This window comes from Sphaeramia orbicularis, chromosome 1, assembly GCF_902148855.1.
Source record: "Sphaeramia orbicularis chromosome 1, fSphaOr1.1, whole genome shotgun sequence".
Classification (NCBI taxonomy): Eukaryota; Metazoa; Chordata; class Actinopteri; order Kurtiformes; family Apogonidae; genus Sphaeramia; species Sphaeramia orbicularis.
The window spans coordinates 56,351,861-56,365,277 of NC_043957.1; the positions used below are offsets into that span (position 1 = coordinate 56,351,861).

Below are 13,417 nucleotides of genomic sequence, written 5' to 3' on the forward strand. Positions count from 1 at the left end.
TCATGGGTGGACAAACTTTAATCTCAGATTAAAGTCTATTCTTCAATTTAAAGTAAAAAAAAAAAAAATTAAGTTACAACATAAAAATATGATGTATTAGGCTTTCTTTCTCAATATTTGAAGATTTTATGTTGCATATTTATATCTGTCAACTAAAAAAAATCACTCTTTTGAGCAACACGAATGGACAGCATTTCAAGCAGTCTGCAACATATTTGGATGATCAAAAACCACATTAAAAGAAATTTTTTCAAAAATTTTTAACAGTGTGTTTAGAATATGACGTACATAATATAATAGTCAAATATCAATGTATTTGGAAAAAATGCAGTTTATTTATGAGAGTTTATAAAATGAACCCAGAATGATGGCAGGAAACTGTCACTTTCCAAACATTCACACTCATAAAACTCCTCAAATTTTTTTTTTCAGAGATTTTTTTCTCATTTCAAAATACATTTTCATGAAAATATAAGTAATTGCCAACCCAAAAATATAAGTTTGGTGTAGATTATTCTAATTTAATTTTTTTGACCAGATGTTAACCATCCCTTAACTTCGTCCTACTACTAATATTAACAGATGTAATAATAATATTTCCACTAAATAAAGGTTTGACAGAGACATAGAATATAGCTTTTTATTTAATACAGAACAACATAATAGATACAGAACATAGATTAAATACATGTTATTACACCATGATACTTAATTTATTTAATTTCAGGAACGATTTTGTTATAGTTTCCACAACACAAATATTGATTACAATGAAAACATTCTCCATCTCACTCTACTGACCAACAAAAAAGAAAACATCATGAGCCTATCTATAACAACAATAGTAAAATAATAATAGGGCTTTTGCCCTGCAGGCAAGGCCCTCTCACTCTGAGTGAGTGAGAGGTCCTCATCCTGCGGGCTCGGTCCCTAATAAGTCAATATACAATAATTGATGGTCTTCCATGTATCTTTACACCAGTAGAGTAACTTATGAGCCTGCAACAATGTAAGCTCTCTAGTATATGAAAATCTAATGTTTCTGATGATTTACATCCTACTGAAATCCTGGTAGTGTTTTAACTGTTTATATTGCTCTCTACTGAACTATAGATCACACAGTGTTGATTATGGAAGTTTATAATTGATCTGAAACTAGTGTTGCTAGTGTTGTGCATGTCTACAATGAGCATGTTCTATTATGCACTGCATCATATTTACTAAACTGCCAACACAATATCTCTGAGAATGCTAACTCTAGAAAAGTTGATAACTGTCGTCCCATTTCCACAAGTTGTTCTGAATGACTCGTCTGAATGATTTGATGATGTGTCTTGAGGAAACCAGATGAACCAAAAGCTTTTAATAAAATGTGTTGAGAGACACATCAGCCCCGTACACATTCTTTGCTGATGAATGGGACTTGCTTGATCTAACTTGCATATGGGTTTGGTGTAATATAGTCATCAAGTGCACCCTGCATAGTATAGACACACAGTCTACACTAGACTGTAACAGTCTGAACATCCTGAGGCACGACTGTAAAGTCTGTTCATTGTTACACATTAAAGTTTCAGTGTGTGATATTTAGGGATATCTAGTGGTGAAATTTCAGATTACAACCAAATGATCCCCCACGCCCCAGCCCTCACCTACAATGGCTGTAAAAAAATACACAAGTCCCTCCTTGGAGTCAGTGTTATATGTAACATTTATATATAGCAGGTGACAATAGTGCACCTTGACACTGGGTGCCATTTATTTTAAAATGAAAAAACCAAGAAGTCAGTTCAGAACTATTGTAGAAAAAAGGTGGTGCAACATGACTCCCACTGTAATATAAACAGTGCATATATACATGACATGTATAAATATGAATATTATATTCAATTTATGTGATCCTCTTAAATCTCCCTAAATCTTACACACTAGACCTTTAACATTGTAAATATCACGCTTTACCTTATTACATCTTGCTAGTAGTCTTTTTGGCCACTTGGTGGCAGTGAACAAGTGAAAAACACAACATTAACGTTACTGTACAATATCCCCAGGCCGGACATCAACTGTTACAAAGTAAGACATGCAGCAAACACAAGCTAAATGTCTGCTTCTTTACATGCAACATAAATTCCAGCCAGTTTGTAACTTTGTCTCGGTGTTGTTTGGGCAGGTAGCACTCATCAGAGGTATTCTTCTGAAAACACCTGGAACTGAGGCTACATGGACTGCAGAGAGACAGACCCAAACAGCAAAGTCAAACACTAGGTGTAAACATTCTGTAAAGCTGAGGGGAACTGCAGGCATTGGTAAGAATTTCAGTTTCAATTCCCATCAATTTATGGTAAAGATGCACAATTAATCCAGTCAAAATGTCAGTCTGTGCAACTCTAATTGCAAAAGGCTGGTGATATTTTGGATACAATATTGGTGTTAAAACATGCAAAATCAAAGTTGCTACAATTTTGGAGTTAAATTTTTGTATATTCCAGTTGGAAAAAATACACATTTCAAAATGATCAATGATCTAAACATTTTGCTTGATGACAAAGCAAGTAGACTCAGCAGTAGACTGGAGTACAATAGCATTATGATGTGCTTAAGAAAGGCTGAACTGCTTCATTTCAGCACGAGCAGACTTAAGTGTTGACAGTGTGGATCTGCAGGCTGTTCATGCGCCAGATCCCTGTCATCAGTGAGTTTCAACAGAAACCATGGCTCATTTGACCAAGCACAAGTTTCTCTGCATGCTCAGTTTCAGAGATCATGAAACTTGTTTCCTGTGTGTTTTTGTAACACTATTTTTTATATTATATTATGTTATGTCATATTATATTATCAAAGTAGAGTGCATTATGCAGCATCTCTTGTACATCATGTATGTTTCATTTAAATTACTCACATACAACCCTATGCACACCCATCTTTGTGGTATGCACCATCCAAATGGCTTCTGGGCTTTTAAAATTAAGAAATGTTGCTTTATATTCCAGTGTCTTATACAACTTGCAATAAACTACACACATAAAACAAAGTAATCACTTTCTTCTTTCTCTCTTCAAAGGTGTGGTGTTGCCTTTGAAAGTTCACTTTCATGGAACATGAAAACTGCTTTGGAGATGAACACCTCCCTGAGTTTTTCTGATTGATATTCACTGTAAACAAGTTGGCAAGCCACCTTCAGTTGAGCGCTTCCCAGTCTCAATAATAATAGTACCTCTAGCAGCGATGGAAGTCCTGCAATAAGCTGCAGCTTCAACTTTGGTTACCTCCTCTGCTACTCTGCACTTGTAGCAAACGCAGAAAATGTATGCACCAAACCAGAAAAAAATCCTCTGTCCCTCTGTGTTAGAACATGCAGATGATCACATTATTAGCCCCGCTGACAGTTTCAAAGGACCACAGGAAAACACTTTGTGTTTCATCCAGCACTGATCAGAAAACCTTTTGTTCAAACCACTCTTCTATTTTCTATTCTCTATTCTATCTGAAAAATATGGCATCTCTAAGACTGAAAGAGGAGCAGATGCTTAACCTTGCAAATGCAAACTTTTGCTCTTCTGGGAAGTTAGCCAGACTGCCCTGTTACACTGGAGACGGAGGGATCTGTCTCACATTTCAGCTTCAGAGAAGGCTCTGTGGCCTCCGACGCAGACACATTTGAGGATGACTGAGGTGGTGTCGGTGCATCAAAACCCTTCTCCATCCTAGTATCTCCGTTTACCCTCTCCTCGCCGTGTCCTGATGGGGATTCGTGCGTGCGCATGTGCTTGGCCAGGTGGTCATTACGCATAAACACTCTAGGACATAATGCGCAGCTGAACTTCTTGGCGCCAGTGTGCGTCTGTAGGTGGCGCTGCAGTTCATCTGACCGTGTGAATCTCTTGCCGCAGAAGAGCCAGTTGCAGACAAAAGGACGGTCACCGCTGTGCCACCGTAGATGAGCCTTCAGATGAGACGTTTTGGCGTAAGCTTTGCCACAGCCTGGGATGTGGCAGTTGTGCATGTGCTTCCTCCTGCTGTCGTCAGCGCTCTGGCCCAGCTGTTCAGCGTGGACGCAGTTGGGGCAGCGACACACGGCCTGACCCGCGCCTCTGGAAGATGAGCGTCGCTGGGGCTTGGGCCGGGCTGAGACAGAGCTCTCCTGCGGTTCCTCCAAAGAGAATGGTTCCTGTGGCAGCATTTCAGGGGCCAGGGGTTCCATTTTGAAACCGTCCTGGGGGAAGAGGTGGGATGAATGTGAGGGGGCGACATGCTGTGCAGGAGGGAGGACACACAGCTGTGGGTCTGAGCCGTAAGGTCCTACAGAAGACTGCAACCCCATGGAACCTCCTGGACTCACTGAGGGCAAGCCAACACCCTGGCCTGTCTGCAGATCTATCCAGCTCCCTGGTTGGACATCCCTGTGCAGGTCCCACCAGGAAGGGATGTTCATGTCTTCTGAGCTGCCACTAGGTGGTGCTGTCCGTAACCAGGGCTCATATGGGTGAGCCATGAGAGCTGTGTACGTGAGGGGTCGGTAATGAGGTCAGTGGCTCAAAGTGTTGATCTCAGTCTTTTGGCTAAGACCAAAAAGACTACCACATGATGGGACAGAGATGAATTAAAAACCTGCAGAAGGAGAGAAAATAAAAACTGTCTTAACAACTGGCATCAACTCAGCTTAATACTGTAAAACACAAGGTCAGAAGTATGGTGAAGACGTGACTGAAAATAGACTCAAAACTCAGGGTTCAGCGTTAATGGACTAGTTTGAGCCACCATCTACAGCTACAGTCTTTTCCACTTATTTGCCAATAGGTGTGGGTGACAGGGTCAAAATCTACTTGTACAATATTTGTCATTTTACATGACAGTAACATTATGCATCACAATACAGTAAATGTTCCAAACATCCAGGTAGGAAAAGGTTCAAACATCTCTCAAGTATTTCATCCGGTTTGGTCATTTATTCATTTTATTTTCCTGTCCAGAATTACCATGTGTGTGTCATATTTAGTGTTGCTGAAAATTTTCTGCCCACAAACAGTATGTGCTATGCAAAGTGAAAAGAATGATAAAAAAACAACACTGTTAAGAGTGTGATTTGTGATGTGGTCAAAACCATACATCATATGATGCAGCATCCATTTCTCTATTATATATATATATATATGTATCACAACCAATATGTTATTATAATACCATGCATAGTCAGAATGTAACATATGGCGCATCCACTAAAAATCATTCACAGTGAAAATTTACTTGTTCAAAGATCAAGGATTAAGGTTTTTCATTTGCTACATTCAGTGGTATGCAAGCAGAACTTATCACAAAAAGTGAAAACTTACATTTCCACACACTTCAAATATGTGTTCACAGGGAGAAACACACCATGCACATTAACAATCTCATTATATTATATATATATTATATCTGTCCAGAAAGCTCTGTTCTGGCCCAGTGGAAGGCTACCTTCTCTGCAGACTGTAAAGACCTCAGTTACAGTTGTATCACATTCAGTTACATAATTCTCCCCATTTCTCTGAACTTCACATGTGCAGACATCCAGCCTAAATCCTTCTGTCTACAACATTTAAATAACCAACCCCAAGCACAGCCCCTTCATTGCCATGGATACTGCAGTTCTCACGCTGAGTGGCCATGGAGAGAGAAGAGAGGGGGAGACAGACGTGTCCAGACAGAGGCCTGCCACATGCATCCGCTGCCAGGTACTTCCCATGGAGGACAGTCAAAGACAAGAGCAAAGAAAACAACATCATCGGCCCTGTGCAGAGGCAAAGGAAGATGGGGGGAGAGAGGAGAGCGAAGGGGAGTGTTGACAGCAGAGCAGTTTGGTAAAGAAGAAGTTCCAGGGAGGTATGGCTGTAGGCCAAAGTCTATTTGTACGTCTCTGAGGTTTGTAGAAATGAAATCTGGAAGACAGGAGAACCTGTTTTTTATGAATCACACATGATTTACAACAACAGCCCTCCAGGCAAGTTACAAAAGGAGGCCCATAAAATGCCCCGCCTCTTACACACTGGCGGCAGAAAGCATCAACAGTTGCAGACTGACGGCATTCAGAAGCCTGAGAATGGAAGTCCAACAATAACACAAGAACAATTACTTTATGTATATAATTACAGGCACACGTTTTGAAACGGCATCCTGTTCCTAACACACTCCAGGTATGTATAGTTCTCAACACCTCCACACTGTCACTCAGCCTTCCTCCGCAGCAGGAGGAGCTTGATTTTCAATGGTGACACAGAGCTTGTTAAAGTTCTGTGGAAATTTATGACAAGTTACCAGCCTGCACGACTTGTGCTTGGCTCCAAACATGTCTGAGCCCCAAACAATCCTGTTGACTTCCACCACACGCCCATTCCCCAACATCTACAATTATCTTTACGGCAGGAAACAGTAAACTCGTCTGAAGCTTGTGTGCTGATTTTGAGATGACTTGGTGTGATATGATATCTGACAAAACAAACTGCAGGAGGCCGCCCAGGAAGAAAGTGTCCAGCGGTAGTCCAGGTGAAACGCCAAAATCATGTTCACGGTTTCCCATTTTTTTATGTTGTTTTAGTAGCAGAGCCATCACAAGATGCATCATGGAGGGTATTGGATTTCCTCTCCGTAACAGGATGATATGTTTTGCATCATATCTCCTGAGTCAAACCTGACGACACATAACAGGTGATGTCTCTATTTTAATGATCAGTGATTTCTTCATAAACTGATCTGGTGAATCATTAATGATTCATTCAGTGACATAAGAAGTAAAATCACAATATCTGAGTATCTGGTTTATGGAAATATAAATTTGTGAAACCTCAATTGTACAAATAAAAGGCCTTTTTTTTTTTTTTACTTTTTTGAAAAAGAGTGCATAGATGGAATATGTTCTGATGTAACAAATATTTAACTCACATGACAATTCAGCTGACTGATCCCAACAGCCTGGATATTCTGATATTCCCATAAAGCATCAAATATGGTTGGTAGTAGCAAAGACGCAACAGGAACAGTTACTAATGAGGAGACCAAAAAAAGCCATTACAATCATCTTAGATCTAAAACAACAACAGAAGACTCAGCTTTTTCTACTCTGTTTGTTATAGTGCCACCTTCTGGCAACACTGCATAACCCGATTTACTCACATGAAAGCCACTGGAAACTTAATCCAAATGTTTTTGGACTTTTCAAAAATTCACTCGACATTTCATGGAAACACGGCTAATGATTTAGCAGTCTCACACTGTCACAGTACTCACCCTTAACTGTTCACCTGAAGAGTTTGTGATATTGTATATGGTACCATTGTTATCCATGACCATGAAAACCAGGGGATAGACGCTGCATTTTCTGTCTTATCGTGTAAGGTTCAGGAGATAAGACACAAAACACAGAATTCACTTATAGAAGAAAGTAAAATGGTCATCACAATGCAATTTTTTGTGGGCTCTGCGCTGTAAGAGTGTACCACATTTAATGCTCTTATGAAAAATTAAGCTCATCTCAAAGTTGGCTGTGGAAGACACCCTATGTGTCCTGGAAAATGTCTAAGTTTAGTCAAGGGAAAGCAGGTCTTGCACATGGTTCCATGTAGGGAAGTAACGATATGAAAATTTCATATCACGGTTACTGTGATCAAAATTATTACGGTTATCATTATTATCGTGGTATTATTACCTCTGCCAGGAGGTATTGTGATCACTTTGCTTTGTGTGCGTGGGTGCGTACGTGTTTGTTTGTTTGTTTGTCAGCAAGATAACTCAAAAAGTTATGGAGGGATTTTCATGAAATTTTCAGGAAATGTTGATACTGACACAAGGAAGAAAATGTTCAAAAAGTACTTATACACACACTGAAATAATGTAACCAAGTTGTATTTTTGAAAAAAAAAATAAAATAAAATAAAATAATTGGCACAATGTACTTTCTGTTGCAGAAACATTTAAATATTAACCCTTAGTGGTCTGAGTCTATTTTGGCCGTTTTTTCAGTATTTTTGATTTTGCCTTTATATACTATATACAGAAATGTTTACTATACCCATGTTTGGTGTCTTTTTTAGCCCAACTTCATCTACATCATCTGTCTATTATTTTTTTTCACTTTAACCTACTATAAAAACATAAAAGGCCAGAAAACACAAAAAAAATATATAATCCGGTTTGAAAAATGTATTTACTTTATTGCATAAATAACACAGATGCTTAAAGAACCTTTTAAAAGACTTTAAAAGTGAATATTGGTTCCAAATATTAGGTATAGAAAATCAAAATTGTAATAAATTAAAACTATACTCAAATATTTGACATAAAAGCATAGCTTTACACAGGGTTTTTTCCCCTAAAAGTGCGGTAATCAAACACGGTTATCATGATAATTAGAATTTAAACGGTAATACTAACCGTCTGCAATTTTACCGCGGTTGATCGTTATACCGGTAATGGTTCCATCCCTAGTTCCATGCATATGGCTGTGTTGCTCAGACTGACAGTGAAGGATCTTCTGTGTAGATCTCAATTTGTTGAGTCAATATGGCCAGACCGCGAGGATTACAAGTGATGCATTACATGTCCTTTTAGAGGCTCAGTCAAACCCACTCAGAGATGCTTTTTAGTTGCAATGAAATCGTAAAGCAATTAGTTTGGAATTCCCTAATGAAAGGTGTGATGTTAAAGGTCAAGCTGATTTATTTCATGGCGGCCTGGAGCCACAGCTACTGCTCTGTAATTTTTAGGGAATGCTCCTCAGACTCAGCTCTTACTGACACAACCGTAAACAAACCAAGACAGCAGCATCCTCTTTTATTCACCAAAGTACTAGGAGCACTCCAAGCTCCTGAGGGAAACAGCTGGCATGGGGGGCCCCTGAGGGGGGGTACGGCAGCCCGAGAGGAGGAGGAAGAAGAGGAGGAGGAGGAGGATGGTACAGAGCAATGACAAAGCTGTGGTCATAAAACCTGCCCGACCAAGACCCAGCACAGCCTCTGGTTTACAAGTCTGCATGGAGAAAAGGCACTGTCATTTTAAAAGTGAAAAACCAGACACACAGAAGCCAGCCACAGAACCAAGTTTTAAACTGTTGTTCGCCTTTGCAGCAGTACATCCGTTTTTCTGATCTGGGAACTTTTTGGAGCCAGATTTTTGATAAATAATCAACACGTTAACAGTCAATTAGTCATTCATTTAATTTCACCCATTTAAGCAGAAAAACAGTTTTATGAGTCCATGATCATATCAGTTTGGCTCAAATGGCATTTACAAGAAATTGTACTTTGTTTTCGGCCAAGTTGGAATTCAACAGTCGTTAGAGACTTCTCAATGAAGGATTTGGGGCGTCTTTATTAGTGGTGTTAGAAAATATCAGTTCTGCTATATATCAGGATATTTCATTTCACAGTACTGTATCGATATCAAAACATACTGTACCGATATTTTTTAGGGATTTATTCAAATGCAGATATGGCGGAGGTTTATTTTTGTTTTTGGGTTTTCTTTATTGTTTCTAATCTCATTTATTATTATTTAACACTATTCTATTAAATAATGGTTATTTGAAGCATCCTAAAAGCACTTTTTACTGTCTGAGAGGCAGATGGTAGTTTCTTTGGAAACTAGGAGAATTAGAAAAATGTTGTGATATAGCATTAGATCCTGTTCTGAAATAAAAATATGTTTAGTATTTGTACATATTTCTGGTGTAATTCAATCTTTCCAGGAGATAATCTTTAAAAAATAAAAGAAAAAAAACAAAAAAATTGCCTTTTTAACTGTATCATGATATATTGTGATATATGGTATTGTGATCCTAGTGTTGGGATTTGTATCATATCATCGGATTCTTGCCAATACACACACCTAGTCTTTATTTTACTCTCCATTTTAGATCTTCCACGGCCCAAGCTCAACTCCTGGGCTTGTACCTCTTTGCTGCATGTGATTCCTTTATCATTTTCAGTATTCACAGTTGGAATACAGCAGAAATGTCAAAACCCTTAAATCTAATCAGTATACAAGAAATCACTGCAGTCACTTTCCAATGAAAATGTCAAATGTTTAAACAGACAAACAGAAACGTTGAAAACACACGCACCCAAAATCCATTTTAATGACAACTGAGTCCAAAACCTGAAACTGTGGACGGTCATATAATGTACACTTTAGTTTGAAAAGTACTGTGTGTTAAGCAACAGTTTTATCTCCTCCAGTAAGTGGAGGTTAGGATATGCACTCATTTAGAGATCTGAAACTCTAGAATGGAGCGCAGGTCGTTTAGATATGATCTTTACATCCTTACTGATTCAACAAAGTCTCTGTCTGATTGATAGGAAAATGTGCTGAAATGTGTAAAATGTATTTTCTGTGACATTTAAATGCAATATTAATATTCATGTTTCTACCTCTTCAGTAAGTCAACACCATCCAGTCTAAAAGCTGAATCCTCTGCCACTTCTATTTGACTTCAAAGTAAAACCCGTCGAAAATGGCAATTTAATTTTTTCTTAATGTAATGTCATTTCTGTGGATACAGTTTATGGGATTTTATGTTTTTGCCCAGTGTTACATCTGTTACAAGGATTTGATTTGGAACGTATCTATTGACAATCTGCTCCACTAGTTTCATACAGATCATTTCAATAAATATCAGATTGTCAACATATATTAAGCCTTAAATTTAAAATGTTGATCAGCTGATATTAAGCTGTTTGGCATAAATCTATTAACATCTAATTTAATAATACATGATTGCATACAGTGCAGAATAATAAACACGAATTTAAGCGTTATTATTTCCCTTTGTGTAGATTTTAATTTTTAAATGTATACAACAGAAATAACCAACTGCTATTTGCAAATGTAATTTCCAACCTTTTACAGAGTATTTAACTTGATTTTTCAGCTTTTATTGAATAATGCATTACATTTATGCAGCAGTTTAACCCTTTCATGCACGAATTATGACAACCATAGTCAAGATTTTTTTCTTTCTTCTTGTTTTTATCCCCCCTTAGACATGAAAAAAAGCAACTGAGTTTTTTTTAAGGAAGTTACAAAAATGTCCATGCGTTTAATTTTTGAAGTAAAGAATTGTGTTTAAAACCCAATATCAGAAAGTGAGATAAAAACAAATGAAAAGATTTTAATCCTACTAATCTGATGTTTTCTCATATTTTAACATATTCTACTGCTAGTTATTACTCACTTCATGGAGGTAATATGCAAAATAAATAAATAAACTTTCTGTCTAACAAATAACAATTGATTTACACTAAAACATGTTAGTGCAGATCAGGTTTATCAAGAACAGCAAAGTTACAGTAATGGGATGATGTATAAGCGTCCACTGTGTTGGCTGATATGAACTAAAACAACAAAACCCATGAATATACAAGAGAACAGCTTTAGAATAGCTGTCCACTGGAGTGACCACTATGCATGAAAGGGTTAAATCCATAATATATTAGTGAGCTTTAAGTTAAAAGCAGGTACAAAAAAACTTAGACTATCATAGTATGCAAAAAAAAAAAACAATCTTCTGAATCTTTTACATTTTCAAACAGTGAACTACACAAAATTACTTGTTAATTATTTGCCTCTGTTTGAAAGGCCATTTAAAATTATGTTGTAAAAAAACTAACAATATTTCATCATGTAGGCATTTTATGATAGATAGATAGATAGATAGATAGATAGATAGATAGATAGATAGATAGATAGATAGATAGATAGATAGATACTTTATTGACCCCGAGGGAAATTCCAGATAGAGCTATGAGTTATTTTTTAAACTTAAATTTTACACATTAAGAGAAAATTTTAAAATGCAAACTTTGATCATATTCTACCTGATAAACTCACATATCTTATCTCATCTTATCTATATAAATGAACATTCTTTAGTTGCTATATTTCTGAACTCCACTTCTATGCTCTCTGTGGTGGAAAGGTTATGTGTTGTGTCAGTAAATCATGTGAATTTCAGCAGGCTTACCTATCAGTGCCAGATGTAAATATTCAGATGATTTTAACAAACATTTAGGCCTATTCTTGTACCAGTAGTTTCCCTATGACACTCACTGATATTATTTCTATGTTGTTGTGTTTATTTTCCGTCCACTCCTCCCTGTCTCAGCCCAAACCCAGTCATTTGTTTCATATTTCACATAATCCTGTTGGATCCATAATTCATTTGAGTTAAGGACACACACAGCAGACCATGGCTCTTTAAATTCCTCAGTTACCTGTTTGTCCTCAGAGCAGCTGTTGATGGGAGTTTGTTTGTGTAATAAATGCACCTGGTTTGGACAAACTCTCAACTCTTCCGTTCGTCGAAAAACGCGCACAGAAAAATAAAGTCCTCATCCTCTGTTTCATCAGACTGTCTCCATGTCAGACTCTTCCAGGTGAGCTGACCTGTGCGTGTCTTCGGACAGGTAAGCTGCGTTCACGTTCACTGCACTGACAAACTGTGGGATGGCTGTGCGTCTTGAGCTACTCTAAGCTCCGCCCCCCACCTATGGGCCCTTCCCGACCGTGGGGGGGGGGGCTGTGGTTAGTATGCACAACAGGGTTTGTAACTAATATTCAGTTCAGTTTTCAGCGGTTATTAGAATAAATTCCACAGCCTAACAAACAGTTACATATTCAGCAGTAAGAGTTGCTCTCAGCTACATCAAAGAAACCTTATTTCCCAGAAAAAAAAGTGCCTGACGTCACTAATGACCTGTCCACTATTAAATTAGTCGCTGACTATACATCATATCTAAAAGTAACAATAAAATAAATATAACATCCCAAAATGTACTTACTTATTTTAAACATGATACTAACAGTCTAGAATTTATTGTAAATTTATTCATATTAATTGGAAAATTTCATATACATAAAAACAAATATACTAAAACACACCCAAATTTTAAAATCTTCCTATTAGAATTTGAAAATTATCAAAACTAAAACAAATTTATGCTGGAGACATTGTGGACAAATTGGAGATCACACACACATTTTTTGGGATTGTCCAAAACTTGAATCTTTCTGGGAGGGAATTAGGGGGAAACTTTCTAAAATACTACACACTTACATTGAATTTGACCCACTGATTTTTATCTTTGGAGTGCTCCCTGCTAATTACCTCCGCCAAGGAGGTTATGTTTTTGCCAGGGTTTGTTTTTCTGTTTGTTTGTTTGTTCGTTTGTTTGTCTGTTTGTCTGTCCGTTAGTGTGCAACATAACTCAAAAAGTTATGGACAGATTTGGATGAAATTTTCAGGGTTTGTTGGAAATGGGATAAGGAAGAAATGATTAAATTTTGGTGGTGATCAGGGGTGGGGGGGCCCACGGGGGGGCCCATTTCCAACAAACCCTGAAAATTTCATCACAATCTGTCCATAACTTTTTGAGTTATGTTGCACACT

General features: G+C 37.6%; 1 protein-coding gene across 2 annotated transcripts; it reads right to left on the bottom strand.

Moving 5' to 3' along the window:
• Window positions 1–632: 632 nt before the first annotated feature.
• On the bottom strand, window positions 633–12,444 carry sp6 (Sp6 transcription factor). 2 transcript variants are annotated; one of them, XM_030144625.1, is made up of 2 exons: window positions 12,243–12,444; window positions 633–4,611 (listed from the first exon to the last, which is right to left on the bottom strand). In XM_030144625.1, exon 2 carries the CDS (start codon window positions 4,493–4,495, stop codon window positions 3,569–3,571), a length of 927 nt encoding a protein of 308 aa, XP_030000485.1. In that variant the 5' UTR covers window positions 4,496–4,611; window positions 12,243–12,444; the 3' UTR covers window positions 633–3,568. The 2 variants fall into 2 exon arrangements, with proteins under 2 accessions (XP_030000485.1, XP_030000493.1); XM_030144633.1 differs by lacking the exon at window positions 12,243–12,444 and adding an exon at window positions 5,592–6,091.
• Between the last annotated feature and the right edge of the window lie 973 nt (window positions 12,445–13,417).

Coding starts and splice junctions, on each gene's coding strand:
- sp6 (XM_030144625.1), bottom strand. CDS start 4,495: ATGGCTCACCCATATGAGCCCTGGTTACGGACAGCACCACCTAGTGGC.